This window comes from Rhynchophorus ferrugineus, unplaced genomic scaffold, assembly GCF_030347505.1.
Source record: "Rhynchophorus ferrugineus isolate W39M unplaced genomic scaffold, kcgeb_rfMv2 rfM7, whole genome shotgun sequence".
NCBI lineage: Eukaryota > Metazoa > Arthropoda > Insecta > Coleoptera > Curculionidae > Rhynchophorus > Rhynchophorus ferrugineus.
The window spans coordinates 8,303,367-8,322,094 of NW_027472586.1; the positions used below are offsets into that span (position 1 = coordinate 8,303,367).

Here is an 18,728-nt window from a genome sequence, read left to right on the forward strand (position 1 = left end):
GGAGACTGGAACTGGAACTGTAGATCCAGTTCAGATATTGTCCAGTCATTTGGTAAAAAGGAGACTTTAAAACGTAACAAAGCTTTTATTTCCTGCAGAAATCATATATTTTAAAGAAATAGTATGTTACTAATTGTTAATAACAAGACTGTATATCATACAGATTATACTATAAGTGTTATTTCGTGTTGTTGTGATTTTTTAATTTATTTTACATGTTTACGTTGGTGCAAGAAAAAAGGAAACACTCTCATTCTCAACAGAGTAAACATAAACGACAAAAAGTCCTCCCTTCTTCCTCTAACGAGGATCCCGTAACGCTCGTCAGCTCGTGTCGTCTATACACAAAAACGTTCAAAACAAATTTCTTAGCCCTGAGCATATAAACAATTCGAGTTATTCGGCTTAGACCTCCCTCTATCTCTGTTTATTCTGGCCCATTTTTGTCTTCGTCTTGTCTTTTCGATTATATCGCGTTGTTTACTGGATCTCAACTCACCTGCTTCGCGGTTTTGGTAGGTGTGGTTCTCGTGACCGATAATGTCCTTCAGCGTCTTCATCACGGTGTGAGTGACGTTGGCGCTGGTGAAGGCCATGGCTCCGGGTTTCGGCATGGCCGTAAGGGGTATCGGTGAAGCGGTGAAGTTGCCGGAGGGCGCCATGAAACTGAGCACAACCGATCTGTCTCTGTGAGCTATCAAGAAGTCCATGTCTGTATGCCAGACGTACTCTGAAACAGTGCAAAAAAACAAGTGAGGGCTATTTACTTTATATTCTGATATAAGGGCTTAGTTTAAGCGATTTTTTGTAAATGCCAAGATATTTTGTACACACTTCATATAAATTTGTGGCATCAAAACGTCTCAATGTTGCCGCATCAACTATGAGTTTTAGTTCAGTTTGGTTTTAACATACAACATAATTATAATCTAAATAAAATTATTGAACAAAAATGTCATCAAATATACTTTATTTTAACATTATATTACAGCTAAAAACTACAGTTAATTATAAAGCCACGATAGTTTATAGGTTAGAGTCATAATCTCTTATCACTATTGCTTTCAACAATTTTGCATATGTCTGACAACTGGACGTGTTTGACAGGCTCATTCGTTTAAGCGTTCGAACTAATCAGACAGCATTGTGTCTCTTTTTAACTAGAATAAAATGAGAAGGAAAATATTGTCCGATTCTAAAACGAATTTACACATTTTTTCGTAAACGAATAAGCGTATCACAGTCGTCGGGTTGACAAACGTATGCAATATTCTTGAAAACAAAAGTAATAAGAGGTTATAACTCTAACCTATAAACTATAGTGGCTGTAAATTAACTGTAGTTTATATGTACTATAATGTTAAAATAAATTGTATTTGATAACATTTCATTCAATTATTTTATTTAGATTAGAATTTTGTTGTATACCAAGCCCAACTGGACTAAAACTCAGAGTTGATGCGTCAACCTTGCGACGTTTTGACATCACAAATTTAGATGACGTATATACAAAATAACTTTGAATAGACTATATGTCATGTATTGCGCGTTGTATATGCAAAAAGTGGAATTTGATGGAGATTATGATTATGATTATGATTTTCCATTTTCATTATCTTATTTAGATTAGAATTTTGTTATAATCAAAGACAATATAAACTCAGACAAAAAGACTCAGGGTTGATGTGGCAACATTGAACCATTTTAACGTCATAAATTGAGATGACGTATGTTCACACCAACTTTGGATAGACTGTACATTATATTTAATGTCTTAAATAATAAAAATGTCAGTATATTCCCATTACAGCAACTTACAACAACATTACAGCAGAGTACAGCAACTCCTAGGAAGGAAAATGAGAAGGTATCCGAAAAAAATAATGAATCCAACAAAATCACCCCAGAACAACGCCGTTTTCAATTCTCCTTCGTTATCTAACAAATCAATTAAGTCTACGAGCTCTCTAGACGAAAAAAAACAGTCCGAAAATACTATTTCGATTACATAGCAGCCGGTACGCGTAGTTGGAGGACTCGGGAGAACACCACCAGCTCGGGAATCGATTTCTCATCGTTGTCGGGCTTAATTTTTACGAGAGTTTGTTGTTTTCCAACGGCAAACGTCGTTAAAATGCAATTATATACCGACGGAAGGCCCATTTTTTCCTCTATAGCCGAGAAATAAAACGGTTTATGAATATAAATTATTCGATTTTTATTGTTATGGCTTCGGGATAATGTTGTCCAGCTGGCAATTATCGAGAACAGAAAGATTTATACGTGAAGTTTTATTTCATATATGCCCAGAGTAACTACCGTTCAGTTTTGAGACATCTACTGGTGAAAACGCAAATGTTAATATAAATAAACCTTATGTTGTGTAAATAACTTCTCCAAGTAAAATAATAGTTCTTAGTAGTTTAGTACTATTGTGTTATTTACGCTGACTTATGACTATTAACTACTATGACGCTGCTGCTCTGTCATATCCTAGTTGCCGGTTTTGCCTTCACCGATTTAAATGTACGAATTTTGATTTTAATGACAAGGAAAGGCCCGGAACACCAACAAAATTGAAGACAATAAATTGCTGGACCAAACCTCACTTCAGACGCTGAAAGAGCATTGAAATAACGATTACCAAACGTTGATATGCAATGATCTAGATCCCAAAGGAGATAAATGGCAGAAAAGTAACGGGTTAGCCTACGATCGTCATCCACATCGATATTGAAGATCAATATTCAAATAGCATCAAGTCTTGCTGTGCAAATGGTGGGATCAACAAATTGTACTGCATTAAAAGTTGATGAAACCGAATTAAACAGTTACTAAAGATGCCTACCGACATCAATTGAACAAAGTGAATGACGCGTTGTTGCAAAAAGACTAGTAACTGTGTCATATGTCGCAGCAGTTCAAATGAAAGTTCTCATCCATGTTTGAAATCATCATCAAAATAGTTTGATTAATATATGTTGTACTAAATTTCTTCAATAAATGTAGTAATTACAACTTTTTGAATAACTCAAACAATCATAGGTCTGAGGAGTAAGAAGGAAGTTCTGTAACCATGTATTTATTTTCAGCTTTCAATATTATAGACAAATCGGTATATTGGTGAGAACTATATCTATGACTTAGTTGCTGCATTGTGTTCTTTTTCCATGAAGCAGTTTTCCAAGAACAAATTCAGTAACCAAACCATTTGGAAACTCTTCTTTCAAACCAAGAGAACTGAATGGAGAGCTAGCTATATTTAATTGCACCTTTTATTTATTTATCTTTTGTTTACTTGTTTCTCCATCTATTTATATAAATATTTATAAATTATATTTGTAATAAAAACAAATGCCGGAGTATGAAATGCCCTGTCTTATTCACCAGTTATTTCGATCAATGTCCAATGTCCTGGGTGAATAACACCTTTTGCGAAGAAGCTAAGAAACGTGCACATTCTGGGAAAAAATCTTTAAAAACTGAACAGTTTCAATGAAACTTTGTACCATATTTTTAGTAAGTTGATTCCTGCAGACAAAGCAATTCCTGAAAGTATTTCTTTCATCTCTGCATTAGTTTTTCACGTTCAGTTATTATGTCTTTTATCCTTTATTTAAATATAATTACCTGATTTTTGTGTTTTTCTCAAATATTTAAAAGACCGGTCAAAGTTTCAGTTTGTCTGTTTGTCTCCATCATTTCTCCGAATTGTATCCATTTTTGATTCCTTTATTGTCCCTTGTAGCATTCGTTTTAATGTTGCTCTAATATTTTTTTATATTTTGTTGTTTTCGGTTGACTTTTCATTTAAACAATTTCTCCCAGATGTCTTCTTTTGTTTTATTTCCATTATTATTTCTTCGGACTACTATGCATCTAATAATTAGTTCTTGAAATTCCAAAATTGTGCACTTATTTTTCCTGGTATTGTTTGATCTCTGTCAAATTTTTTATTTCATAGTTATACATATTTTCTGCTTATAATTTAATTTTGTAACTAGTGTTGACTTGTTATTTAGATTCATTGTCCTCTCTTATTGTCATTACAACTAACTAATTTTCTTTCGTATCTATTTTGCGTCACGGCAATCTGTCTCAGAACAATAACTTACTGTGTTGTCTAACTTTGTATTGTACTATTTTTTACAAAAGCTTCATTTTTAGTTAAGCTCCCATCCCTTTTCTTTCCTGATCCCATCCTATGATTTTCCCATCCCTGATCTTGCTTCTTTAGAGTCTCACGTGCTGTTGTCTGCGTGCTCCTACTTGATTCAGTGTCAATGCCCTTTGTCCAATGCCAAGCTCCTTCTCAATTGACATTTAGATACTTTCAGGAGTATTGAGTAGACTTCTTAATGCTTTGCTTTGGAATATTTCTAATATTTCAGTATATTGTTACATTACAGATTGGGTTGATGATGGTTTTGTATAACATTATTTTGCTCTTATTACTTAAGTGAATGTGGCGACCTGTTTTTTCTAACTAGTGTTTCTACTAAACTGTTAGAAAAGCAGAAATAGGTGTCCCACCTTTCACTTTTGCGTTCACATTCTCCCTTATCTTTTATTTTTCTTCCAATACAAGGTCTATGATTGTTTGTTCGTTTTTGTTTTTTATTATCCTTTTATTTGATGAATTTTCGTATGATCAAAGAACACATTTTTTTGTAACATCTTTGTTAGATACGCTTAGTATAATCTTAATTATAAATTAATTTATTAATACATTTCATTTGTACTTGGATTAATTCACAAGCAAGACGAGTGCGAGAAAATACATCAATATGTATTCCTCAATTATAAAATTATAATAACTTATAGCTATAGTTTATACTAAAGTTATAAACTTTATATAAGTTCATATTGTTTGGTTCGTTTCAATCTCCTGACATCTTGCGCGCCGTGCAGCAGTTGTATTGCTTCCACGTTAGTATGATTTAGTAATCTTCTTTCGTGTTTCAAGGCGAAATCTTGGATAACTTCGCAAATCCATTTGATTTCCAGGTTATCGTGCAGTTCTTCGTTGGTTACGTAGCGATAGGCATTGGTAATCAATCTAAAAACCTTGTTTTGACAGCGTTGGATGACTAATTGATTTGAATTTTTAATGCAACTCCATATTTGCACCCCATAGGTCCAAATTGGCCTTATGATTGTGTTATAAATCAACCTCTTTGATTTTAGATCAAGTTGAGAGTATCTCCCGACTAACCAGTATAGTTGTTTTATTTTGGTTCTAATGTGTTTTGCTTTTTGTCTAACGTGATGTTTTCAATTTAATCTACCGTCAAGAAGGATTCTAAGGTATTTAGCTGATTCTGCTTGAGGAATCGGGTATCCATTGAGTGATATAATTAAGTTTTTATTATTTCGCCGCAATGCAAAATTAACGTGGAGAGATTTGGAGCTATTAAGTTGAATTTTCCAAGCTTTCCTCCATTTGTAGATTTTGTTGACTGCTACTTGTACTTTCTTTACTACCCTAGGCAGAGATGTGTCGTTTACCATAATAATTGAAAGAACACATCTGTGTTTATTATGTTATGCAGAAGACAATAATCGAGCATTATTTTTCCGTTGTCATTTCCCGCATCTTTCAACATATTTTTCGATTATTTTATTCTATGAAATCACCCATAATATTTTTTTTCTATATAACGTCATAAGTTTTCCATCACATAACTATAAGCAGAAAAAACTTTAGTCATAGTATTCTTCGGGAGGGAAAAAAACAAGCTTTCCGTTTATTTCGCATTATTCGTCCTTGATGTAGCAACACAGCGCTGTAGCTCATTCATTAAGCAACAATAGACGCAATATTCCCCAAGCAAAGAAGAAAGCTGTTTTTTAATATAAGTCGGTGCCTGATATTAACCTTTTTCCTGTTTTATTAAAAGCTCCGTGACCTTTACGTCTCCCCCAAGAAAAAACGAGCATTTTGCTAAATGAATCCCCATTATACTTTCATAGATATTTAGCGGGTGTTGTTAAACCCCAAACGCTCTGCAAAGATAAACCTTCGAACTAGATCCACGTGATAGGAGCGCTTCCGCTAAAGTAAATGGAATATCGTGGCGTAAAACGTCTGATATCCAACGTGTTTTGGACCATCATTCTCCATCAACGGGACCGAACACCTGGTACGGGGACGAATCGTATATGAAAGCGGGGAAACGAGGGTGAAGAGAGGCCGTATTACGTTCAGGAAGGGGGGTAATTATTTCTGTACGTCCCATTACTCGAGCCCATTAATTTCGGCCAGGACGTTACCCTCCGAGCAGAAACTGTGACGGTGTCCCCGGAATTTGATGACGTTTTCAAAATTTCGCCCTCGCCCTATCTGCGTTTATACAGATTCTTTTAATCGGCAGAGGTCGCAGGTTTTTGCGGCTTCGCTACAAACGACAAATTGCGCGGAAGCGAACCGTTACTTCAAATAAAACTTCAAAGAAAGTAATAATGAAGACTTGTTAACTCCAGCGTCGTTAAATCTGACGTCAAAGAAACGGTGTAATGATTTCGTTTAATTAACATAAGTCTTTTCCGTCCTAGCTTTCCGCGAAAGTCCGCGAAACATGTAATTTAACATTTTAAGTCGCAGGAATCTGGAAAAAGTGGCTGGCCAGTCAAAACAGATTCCAAAGCAAATTAGTCAATGAAGGTCATTTGTAAACTACGAAATATTTTTAAAAAGTATAGCAAGAGTAATACCAATGTTACAAGGGACAATAACGGAAACATAAAACGATACAATTCGGAGAAGTGATGGAGACAAACAGACAAACTGAAATTTTGTTACAACATCTAAAAATTTGCGATAAGAGAAAAATTATATAAATATAAATAAATAAAAGACAAACAAAAAGGAGACATAATAGCTGAAGGTGAAAAACTAATGGAGATATGGTAGAAATACTTTCAGGAATTTTTTTGTCTACAGGAAGTAACTTACCAAGCAACATTGTACAAAGTTTCATTGAAATTTTTCTGCTTTTCGAGACGTTTTCCTACAATGTGCACGTTTATTAGCTTCTTTGCAAAACGTGCTATTAACCCAGGCCATAGGATGTTGAGTGAAATAACTGGTTAATAATACAACGCATTTCGAACACCAATATTTGTAATAAAAATAAAAAAATATTTATAAATAAAAGGTGCAGTCAAATATAGCTAGCTCTCCATTCAGTTTTTTGGTATAACAGAAGAATTTCGAGATAGCTTGGTTACTGAATTTGTTCTTAGAAAACTGCTTCATGGAAAAAGAACACAGTGCAGCAACTAAACCATAGATATGGTTGTCGCTAATATACCGATTTGTATGTCGATATGACGATTTCAAACATGGATGAGAACTTTCATTTGAGCTGCGACATGTCTTACTCACTATTATTAGTCCTTTTGCAAGAACACGTCAAAGAAACGGCATAATGATTTCGTTTAATTAAACCTTTTCCATCTTAGCTTACGAAGTCCGCGAAACCTGCAATTTAACATTTGAAGTTGCAGGAATATCGAAAAAGTGGCTGTTTAGTCAAAACAGATTTATTGCTTCTTGTAAATATTTTGGTATACTACATAGAAAAGCCTCTCGCGATTTGCTTTCTTTATAAGCTTTCGATTAGAACCATTTTTACGAAGTCTACAAATGGCCAGTAGTCACTGGAGGCTAAGTCTGACCTATACGATGGGTTGCAAAATAATTGTGATATGGGGCATTGTCTTGGTGAAAGAAAATTTTTCTATATTGCGTTTTAGCATGTTAGTTAGTTACAGTTAAGTTCAATGTATTTTAAATATAATTAAATATTTTTTAAATTAAATTACGAAAATTCTAGAAAAAATTCGGTGTATGTTCCTTGTAATGTATTGGTTTTCTTGCTGAATCTTCAGCTTCAATTAATGTGACGTTCTTAGATTATTGAGCTATAAAATAATTTTAAGTTGTTACGGAAAACTTAATAAGGAAAGGTTACTCCACCCACCATAAGGAAAAGTTTGCGTATGGTTACTGTAATTGATAGTGAAAAATGAGTTTCCTTCTCTGGGCTGACACAGGATATATTAAAACTCTAATGTTCTGATTTTAAACCATCTATTACCAAAAGGGATAAGTATATAAGAATAAAAAATGTATACAAGGATTGGCTGAAAAGTAATAGTATTGCAAATCATGGAAAGTAACTTCAAAGTATACAATTAGTAATCTGTACGTCCCCATAATATTTAAATAATATCCCCTAACTTCTAACTATTGAGGATCTTCCGTCATATCAGCTCAGAAATAACAATATATACAAATATATTTTATTTTAGATAAAAAATATGTAAAAATATTGTACGTCCCTTTAAAATTGGAGGGTTTCTCTCGATTTCTAACGATTCTATCATCAGATTCTGACTTGGTTCCGATGGGACCACCTCGAAGGTACACTCTTTAGAATAATTGACGGAGAAATAGGTGAAAATACATTAGGAAAAATACACTCGAACATAGAACCTCCTGCTTTTTTGAAGTCGGTTAAAAAGAAAGAAGTTGGTCAAAACGAATGAATAGCTGCAACAAAACGAATGAATAATTTCAAGTATTTTAAATATTTTACATGTTTTCATGCACCACCATGGTTTTATCAAATTTCCATACTTAAACTTTCTACAGGAACAAATTAGGGACGACACACCTCCTGTTGTAGACAGGTCCGGACCTAATTTGCAACAGGGCTTACCCGACAATTTTTATTTGATCCCGGATGCAACATTGTCACCACAAAGGCTTCGCCTGGGTCGGTGTACAGTTCGTTATTAGTTTGCTCGACGTCGAAGCTTCGACAAATCGTCACCAGCAAAATGAAAGTTCCCGGAGACGACACTAAGTATTGGAAAGTTGTCGAAAGGCGATTACAAGAGCTCGGGATTGAATGCGTCCCGACTTCTTTTTAAGAGGATTCGGAGTTGTTGGGGCGACGCTCTGCCAGACGAGGGGTACAACATTAAAAAGTGTCGGGAACCTTTTTTATTTGCTTAGTTATGCAAACAAATCCGAGGGAAATTATTGAAATATATTTTTCCACGTACAAGGTGTCTCACAAAAGGTTATGCGGATATGTTTGACTACAGTACGTTCCCCCCACAAAATATATATAAGTTAGATAAATATTCAAAAATCACACGTAGTCAAATCTGGTAAATAAGGAGATATGATTTCATATAAGTACTTAAGATTTTAAAACTTTTATATTAGTAAGTCTTTCAGTATAAATAAATATTTTGTCCTATTCCACCATTTTCTAAATCTTTGGAGTTAACAGTAAGTAATTGTAGCAAGTAACAGTAACAGTTGAAGTAATTGTAGCTTAATCTTTCTGTAATCTCTTTTAGATAAAATGTTTAAACATATCAATATAAATAAAGAATTTACACAAAATAATAAAGACTCTAAAATTATATTGAAAATATGGTGCATGCGCTTAGATTTACGTCGTGAAAGGCGCGTGAATTATATCAATAAAATTCACATTAAACAAAACGTTTACCTTGGGGAAGAAATCCGGCCTCGATCATCTTAGCCTCCATCAGTAGCTTGGGCACCAACAGACAGAACGAAATAGCAATGTGGATGAAGGGTGCTGTAGGTCCGCCATATCGAAATAAGCCGCATCCACCGCCGGTGGTTAAGATCTCCGGCGGTTCCCTACTGCACATCGACATCTGGCGTCCCAATTTGTACCCATCGTTGGCCAAATTACCAATCTGCGAGAAAGAAAGCATGTATAAAAAATCCTTCGCCATTTCGTCATAATTAAAGTTGATACACTAATATTATTCACTTAATAATTATTTTATTATAAGCCACCTCATTAATGAACCCTATACGTTTTTGTGTGTGATTTTATTTTATAAATACTGTAAATTAATTACTAAGGATTTTTTTCGAAATTATTATTTTTTAAGATTTTTTATTGCATATAGCAGTAAACTTATTTTGAAGTAAAACACACGCACAGTATATTCTCTACATCATTAGAAAATATGAACATTTTACTCCATATCCATAAATCCTTGAAATTGCCATTTTTTCCTCACTTCTTCATCGGCAAACAAAATTATATCACGACGCTATCAAGACGAGAAAACTTTCTACTTTATCGGGAAATTCTATTTGGAATTACGCGAGATCCACCAGGGAAAAAGCAGAAATATCCCAGGTCAACCGCCCTCGCCCTATAAGTTAATTTCCTTTATTGGATTTAGCTCATTTCCACAATAAGATTACATGTTTGCTAGCGTCAAATTTCCGTCTTACATTCTCCGTTTACCGCTGGTAAAGGATTTAGAGCCGCAGCGTCCACAGATTATCCACTTAATGAGACTTTGAACTGATTTTCTCGCAATAAGATTACTGGGATATCTCCACACGCTACAAGTCCATACTGAAGTCTATAACAGTCGGGTATCTGACCTGAAATCGATCCCATATCGCTTCAAACACTATATACGTATTATATCAATTTTCTACTGTTAAGTTGAGTTATACTTAATCAATTTTATGTTAGAAATTTTACTGGCATAGCTCAATGATTCTTATACTCTATAACTCAAACATATTCATAATTTAAGTAATAGAAGGGTTATGTCCAAAATGAGAACGATGCATAGAACAAAACGTATATGGAACTTTACCTATTGTATTATCTTACCTTTAAAATAGCAACAGAGAAAAATATAGGCAGTAGTAGGAAGACGGCTCCATTAAGACCCAGACTGCAGTTCAGCTCGAAATAGGGAAGTCCCTCAGGCCAGCTCAGAATAGAATAACCTGAAAACGAAATGATGAAAATGTTATTCCACTTAACGTTGGAATAATAGAACCTAACTGACAGTATATAATATTATAAAAATTAGTAGCTGATCAACATAAAGCTTAAGAACTGTCACGTTAATATATCTAGGTCAGTACAATTTTCATATTATTCATAATTTATAATATTATGATTAACTTGAACCTGAAGTGCAAAAACAATATATATTTCTTCGCAAAATTCTATATACACAATATTTTTCATTTGAATAACGGAAATTTAATAACTGTAACCTTATCAAGGAACCATTATAATCCGCCTGTATAGAGAAAATATTAAGAATATTATTTATTTTCAAAATTTTAAAAAAATTTCATGTTTTTCATAATTTATAGTACTATGATTCGCACATTCTATTATGCTCATTTTTTTATATTTATATTACATTACACAGCTCTCCATTTTAGTTACTATATTTTTATTAGGCATTTTAGAAAATTCACTAATTTAACAATTATACTAATAATATGTTTAAAATGAAAAAGTAATCCGCGTTTCTATCAAAATATTTTTTATCGCCATAATTATTGAACATGAGCTTGATATCATTTAAAAGCATTTCTTTTTTATATAACTATGATGTATGATCTTACATATAGTGATAACAAAGATAACTCTTTAAGTTAGATCGCATATTATGAAAGAAATAATGCGAATACTGTTCTTGTGAATATTGTCTACTTACCGAGTATCTTTTTCAGGCATTTGTAGGCCATGTATCCCTGCAATCCAGTACAGAACACACCATACCATATGGACCAGAGATTGTTAAGGTGCACCCCCTCCTTCTTTTTAGACCGTCGTGGTGTGGACTCTCCCTCGCACGACTTGATGGCCTGGTATGTGCCTTTACTCGATTTGCTCGTGTCACTCATTGTGGCTTCTTTGATTTTCAACTCATTATCGTCGAATTTGATGGGAGTGGGTGGAGTAGTTTGCATGGCTGACAGGCGGATGATTTTCTAAAATGATCTGCAAACAAAAATCAGTCAGGTGGGAGATATTCGGTAGTCAAATTTTGAGGTATATATTAAATAATTCCACGTTAAGTACTCCGCTGCGGCAAAAAATTGTTATATTTTGGCTCCAAGAACTGACGTTTTGATAAAAAAAAATAGCATGATAAACCACAAATTAACGAAAAGCAATATTGAATTAAGCTTAAAGAATAACGGACTAAAGTTGTAGAATTTTTCGAAACAATTTGAAAAAAATCCAGAATGGTCAGAAGTAAATTTTGCTGTATAATAATATTGATCAGCTTGTTAAACTAATATAAAAGTCAGACGTAAGAAATTATTCTCTCTTAAGAGAAATGGAAAGTTCCTTGTATTTATCATGCAATGTGCCTTCAGACTGTTATGTTCCAATCAATACAGCCAGTTCTATATCAAAAGAGCTTTAAAAGGATCAAAGTATAATACTATACAAATAATTTAAATACTTATTATATTAAAACGTTTCCAATCCATGGTATTTGAACAATTTATATATATTAATACCCTATTTAATGTTCCAGAAGTTCGAAACTTTCACAAAAAGGGATTTACTTCTGTGCCTAAACAAAAGTAACATTAAAGTTATAATCGAAAGTAACAAAATCGGTTGAATACGCCATCTGAGAAAAGACTTTTTTATTTAACCATATAGCATTTCCCATATTTTGATTACTAATTGTTGCCAGCAAAGAGGTGGAAAAATATAATAAAAAAAAGTTAAAAATGAAGTTAATAATGAGCAAATATAGTTACAAAAATGAGAAGTATTTTTAAAACTACAACTACTACTACTACTACAGTTGTTGTGTTGGAAAAAAGGTTGGGAAAAATTACAGTTTCATGAATATAAAAATTTGAAAAAGGCAGATGCAAAGGAGTTAAAAAAAAACATAAGAAAATGTAAAAAAGTGGTCCAAATATAGGGAAAAATTATAAAACTTGAGAATAACTGTCAAATATAACATTCTCAGAAAAGTACAATGTAATACAAAAAAGTTAAAAAATATAAAATGTAGTGTATCAAAAATTCTAGCTGAAAAATAAAAAAGGTACTGGGCATATTAAAAGATGTTCTAGTAATGTGAGTTACGCCATCTATTTTAATTCTTTCAAAATTGTTTCATGTTGACAAGTAAAAAGCGTGCAATTTCCTTTGTCATGTCGAAATTAGTTCGTCGATCGATAAATCACTCGATATGAAGCAATAATATGAAGAACGGCCTAATAAACAACAGGAAAGGTCCCATTTATGTTTGTGGCGGAGGAAGGAGCGTCCTCGATTTGTTAGCGTCACTTGGGGGACCGGAAGAAAAATTGAACGGGCTCCGACTAAAATGTATTAGCCCTGTCATGACCCTAATATTTAAATTCGGCGATACATCAGCGTCATTTTCTTGCCAGCGTTCCTTTAACTATTTGCCCACTCGACAAAAATGCCTAACGTTCCGTAAACATTAAATTTATACCAAAAATCCCGATACAAAATCGCGTTTTGGCTGAGAATTCCTATTTTATGACTCTCTACTCGTCGTGCATTAATTATTTCACTAATTAAATACGATTTGCTGTAAATATTTTCACGGAGCCAATAGAGGGCTACAAAAAGACCTATTTTCCTAACATAATTCCGTCTAGGTTATCAATTTGTGATTATTCGGACGCATTGGGTTCGAATTTGGACAAAGATAACGTTAGCGATTAATAAATTTAATACAATTATAAACATCTAATCATCTATGCTTCTAAACATCACTGTAATTAATAGTAAAAGCTATTCAGTTTTTAATAATTTCGAAATAAAAAAGTCTAAACGCAAAGAAGCTGAGAAACGCAAAGAAGTTAAAATACAGAGAGGTTGAGGAAAACACTAAATAGTAGCCAAGGCACAGAATGGTTGATAAAAACTTAAAAGTACTGCATAAATACAAAAAGAAATGGAAGGGAGGTCTAGGAAGATGCAAGGATATAAAGAAGATGAAAAAAAAAATAACTGCACAAATACTAATAATAAAGTTATTAATGATCAGTATTAGGGCAAAACACAAATTAGTTGCCAAAGCACAGAGTAGTTGATACAAAGTTTTGTGCCGAGTTCTTCTATTTTATGATGCTCCAGTTGTGGTACATTAATCTATTGTAAATATCTTCGCGGGGCCAATGGAGGGTAACAAAGAGGCGTATTTTCGTAACAGAGCTCCGTGTGGGTCGTCAATTTGTGATTATTTAGACGCATTCGGTCCTAAACAAACAGGTTCGGGAATTGGTCAGCGTAAACAACGAACCGCAAGGCGGGAAGGGGGGATACAATCGCCTCAACACACAATAATAAAATGGAGGGGAACGAATTTAATTAAAGTTAATACGATTCGTTATATTTTTATGAGTGATAAGTTTAACTGTTATTTGATAGCTGGTGAAAGCCATATTGCTTTCTCGGTCATTTATACAAAAAATCTAGTTTTAATTCTTCTTTCTTTTATTAGATCTCATCGTTACTGTTTATAATTAATGAGTTAATTATTAATTATAATTAATTGAGTTAAGTTAGATAACATTAATATCACGCACGTGAATTTATAACTCACTAGAGCTAATCAAAGACCATCCATGTTAATATATCCAGGTCAGTACAATTTTCATATTCTTCATAATTTATTATATTATGATTAGCAAATCGTAATACTTAAGTGCTATTCGTTTATTACGTATAACGATTTAAAGGAAATGAAATGCACGTTTGGTTCGTTTTAATTTTCATTTCTTAAAGAAATAAATTTTAAAAATATTGAGTTGTACCTACAATGGATAATTTTGATTTTATTTTAAAGTTTTCCTTTATCATTCATCTTTATACAAAGCTTTGATCAGTCCTGAAGCTCAAAACATCTTAGAAAAGTGGATCTGCCACTTGAAGCCCTCTTATAAAAGGTGTCGCTTGTGATTTGTTACTCAGTATCCGGTACAACACTCCTTTGCCTCATCTTGAATATATAGTTGGAGCTCATTTTTTTAAATATTTGAAATAAAGCCATGAAAATGTTTGTGTAGTTGCGTTGCCTTTTTCAAAACAGAGTAATATAAATTGTATTGAGGAATAGTAAAAATCGTAAGAAGCAGTCTTGAATGGGGCATTCAACTTTCATCACCAAACACTGTCGCTCCAATAAATATGCAAAATGATCGAACCCTATCATCCTCTGAGCCGGGAAGACGAGCGAATGTTCAAACCATAATGGACATGATGGATTAAGAAACTCTTGCAGTTGAATGTGACTCCTTATATCACCACATCCCTTATCAGTGCATTTTAGAATTAGGACTTTTACATGTGTATTGTACACCATTATTAATATGATACATTGGTCATTTCTCCAACGTCTTCATTGCCTGGAAGCAAATATTCTGTTAGTAATGATTCATTGTTTCTAAATCAATTGGTAGTTTTTTCGTTTTCATCGATATGGTTTCTGTAGGTATTATGCAGTAGCACCAGTCAGATAATGGAAGGTTCAACGGTTCTCTACGTCGTTAAATCCTGCTGAATGTACTACTACCAGATACATTTATTACTACAAAAATGACAAAAGTTGGCTACTTAAGACTCTCGTGATAACACTATATTCCACACCTTTATAAGGAAAAATACGACATGGTCGATTACGTTTCCTTCAAATCGTCTTTCGTAATAAATAAATGATCCTTCAATCTATTTCATGAACATCACCGATTAGCACATCAATGATTTTATGTAAAGTTAGTAAATAATGAAAGCGACTACCGTATTATTTTATTTCAATAATTGTCGCTTTATCAACAACCTGTTAAAACAAACATTATACTCTGTTAAAATTTCAATTCCTCGATTGAAAACCCTCATTTTCAAATACTTCCTATTTACAATATACAAAAAAATTACCTTTAAATAATGCAGATATTTTAAAAAACCATCCACGTTAATATAATCTTATCAGTTCAACTTTCGCTTTCTTCATAATTTATAATAATATGATTAGCAAGTTCTATTAAAATTAATCGCAAATGGTTTAACGGACGGTTAAAGTAGAACCGAAAACAACAATACATTGTCGAAAAATATGTAAAATTATACTAGCAAGTTTTTTTTGTATTTGCTATATTGTGCTTTTCAAAAAGATATGAGTTTAAGGAAACCGAAAACGGTATTTGAGACCCATTGAAGATGGTTCAGTAATTTGATGTTTTAATTCGTTTTTTTCCAATTTTGGTGGTTTATGCTTCTTGGTAAAGTTGAAATGATGATGTGAAATGAACAAGATGAAATCTGAAGCGTTTGTGGGCACCCAGAGCTTGGGACTTTTTAACAGTTTTGTGACCATTATTTTTCTACTTGAAGACGCAAAGATATGATATGATATGTGATGGAAATGAATTGTGAATGAATTCTAGCTGAAATAGTCAACTGTGAGCAACCAAGCCGCAAAGTAAATTGATTAATAAAAAATAAAAGAACTCTAAAAGCAGTTTACGCTACGAAACTATAGAAGAGGTTCTCCAATATCGTTATCCAATCAGGAGAAACATTCTTGGACCATATGTATGGAAAGTTATTGGCTGATTTAAGGGTGGGTAAGCCCAACTTCTATTAATATGGCGAGTTTGTTCTTCCTTTAATTCAAACTAATTTAAGAGTCGAAGGTAATAGCTCGAAGATTATAACTACCTAATATAATAAACCAAAATTGATAATAATCACTGACGTTATAGTTATAGGTTATTAATAATTTTAAGCATAAACAAACGTCATTGATGTCACTCAGTGTCTCCTTCGGACTATGAACACACCATATCTAACGTGTTTGCCTTTTCCCATGGTACGTATCGGGCGCTTATTAATTTTGAAGCTAGCGAGAAGTCACAAAGAACACCTTAACAGTTTCAAAAGATGTCAAAACATAGCGGTTAGCGATGAATCATACTTTGAAAATAATTTGTTACCATAAAGCCTTAAATATCGCAAAAACAAGTGAATGATTTCCCTCAAAATGAATCTCTAGTCCTCATGCATAAACGTATTAATTATTCTAACGCTTCCAAGTTAATGCTGGATATTCTCTCCGCCTATACGAAAACGTAATTTCCTTCAGTTGAACAAACGGGAAAGGAAAACTCGGAGTAAAGTAAAGGAAAACTTGAAAGGGTTGGGTTGTGTACGAGCGAAAGACGACGGCTGAGGAGGGAGGCGGAGGGAGAGCGGCGAGAAGCTGGATGAAAACGGGAAACTGAAGAAAGGCTGCGAGTAAATTTACGACATTATAAAAATAAAACAAATGGACGGCTTTATGTCCGACCCGGAGAACGTTAGAATAAAAGTCGGTGTTTCTGTCTTTGGTATTCGGTCTTGTTTCCCTTTATTTCGGTCGATTGCTGATGTTGTGTAGCTTCTAACAAACATATACGACTTAGACCTGTATTAAATAAATCGAGTTAAAATTTACTTAATAAACTGAATTTATCTACCAGATATTAATAAATTTAACAGTTAGAAATATCTGAAGGAGCAACTGAGTGTTAAAAAAGAAAGAGGTGGAGAAAAACACAGTTGTCAAAGTACAGAATAGTTGATTAAAACATAACACTAATCTAAAAATAGAAAGAAGAAAAGTAAAATCAAGGAACTTGTTAGGACGCAGAGAAGTTGAAAAAAATAATATTAAAAATCAACTGCAAAAAAGCTAAAAATAAAGATTAATAGATTAACAATATATAGTTATAACGATAAAAATTGAGGATAACCGTAGAAATCCAAAATCTTAATAAAAATCCAAAGTAGTTGCAAATATACAATGAAGTTGAGAAAAACACAAAGTAGTTATCAAAGCACATATTACTTAATAATAACTTAAAATTACTATAAACCCACAAAAAGCTAAAAGGGAAGTTCAAAAAATTTGCAATGATACAAAGAAGTTGAAAAAATAATTGCAAAAATGTTAAAAATGAAGTTGACAATAAGCAGTATTATTACAAAAATCGGGCGTGATTATAAAAGTACAACAAAAATACAAAAAGCCGAAAGAGGTAAATGCAGAGAAGTTAATAAACAAAAATGTGAAAAATACAAATTGTCAAAATAAGCAAAATAAGGGATTTAAATCAAAAATTAAAATTAAGAATAACTGTAAAAATACAAAAATATCGAGAATATGCAAGGTAGTTGTAAAATACAAAGAAGTTGAAAAAATAATGGCAAAAATGTTAAAAATGAAGTTGACAATAAGCAGTATTATTACAAAAATCGGACGTGATTATAAAAGTACAACAAAAATACAAAAAGCCGAAAGAGGTAAATGCAGAGAAGTTAATAAACAAAAATGTGAAAAATACAAACAAATTGTCAAAATAAGCAAAAAAAAGGGATTTAAATCAAAAATTAAAATTAAGAATAACTGTAAAAATACAAAAATATCGAGAATATGCAAGGTAGTTGTAAAATACAAAGAAGTTGAAAAAATTATTGCAAAAATGTTAAAATTAAATTGACAATAGGCAGTATAATTACAAAAATCGGGCGTGATTATAAAAGTACAACAGTTGCTGTTGCAAAAATCAAAACAATTACAAAAATACAAAAAGCCGAAAGAGGTAAATGCAGAGAAGTTAATAAACAAAAATGTGAAAAATACAAACAAATTGTCAAAATAAGCAAAAAAAACGGGATTTAAATCAAAAATTAAAATTAAGAATAACTGTAAAAATACAAAAATATCGAGAATATGCAAGGTAGTTGTAAAATACAAAGAAGTTAAAAAATAAAGAAATTCTAAGATTCATATTCATAAGAACAAAAAGATAGAAAGTATATTAAAAGGTATTTCACATATTAATTCTATTC

At 32.8% G+C, this 18,728-nt stretch overlaps 1 protein-coding gene across 1 annotated transcript in view; it reads right to left on the minus strand.

Annotated features, from left to right (window-relative positions):
* tinc (transmembrane protein tincar) overlaps positions 1–18,728 on the minus strand; it is a 56,263-nt gene that overhangs the window by 26,712 nt on the left and 10,823 nt on the right. Inside the window, exons 2-5 of the mRNA XM_076410596.1 lie at positions 11,545–11,831; positions 10,698–10,816; positions 9,534–9,750; positions 500–730 (exon numbers count right to left, since the gene is read on the minus strand). Of these exons, the coding sequence (XP_076266711.1) occupies positions 500–730; positions 9,534–9,750; positions 10,698–10,816; positions 11,545–11,800 (823 nt within the window). The 5' untranslated portion in view covers positions 11,801–11,831. The remainder of the gene's footprint in view (positions 1–499; positions 731–9,533; positions 9,751–10,697; positions 10,817–11,544; positions 11,832–18,728) is intronic.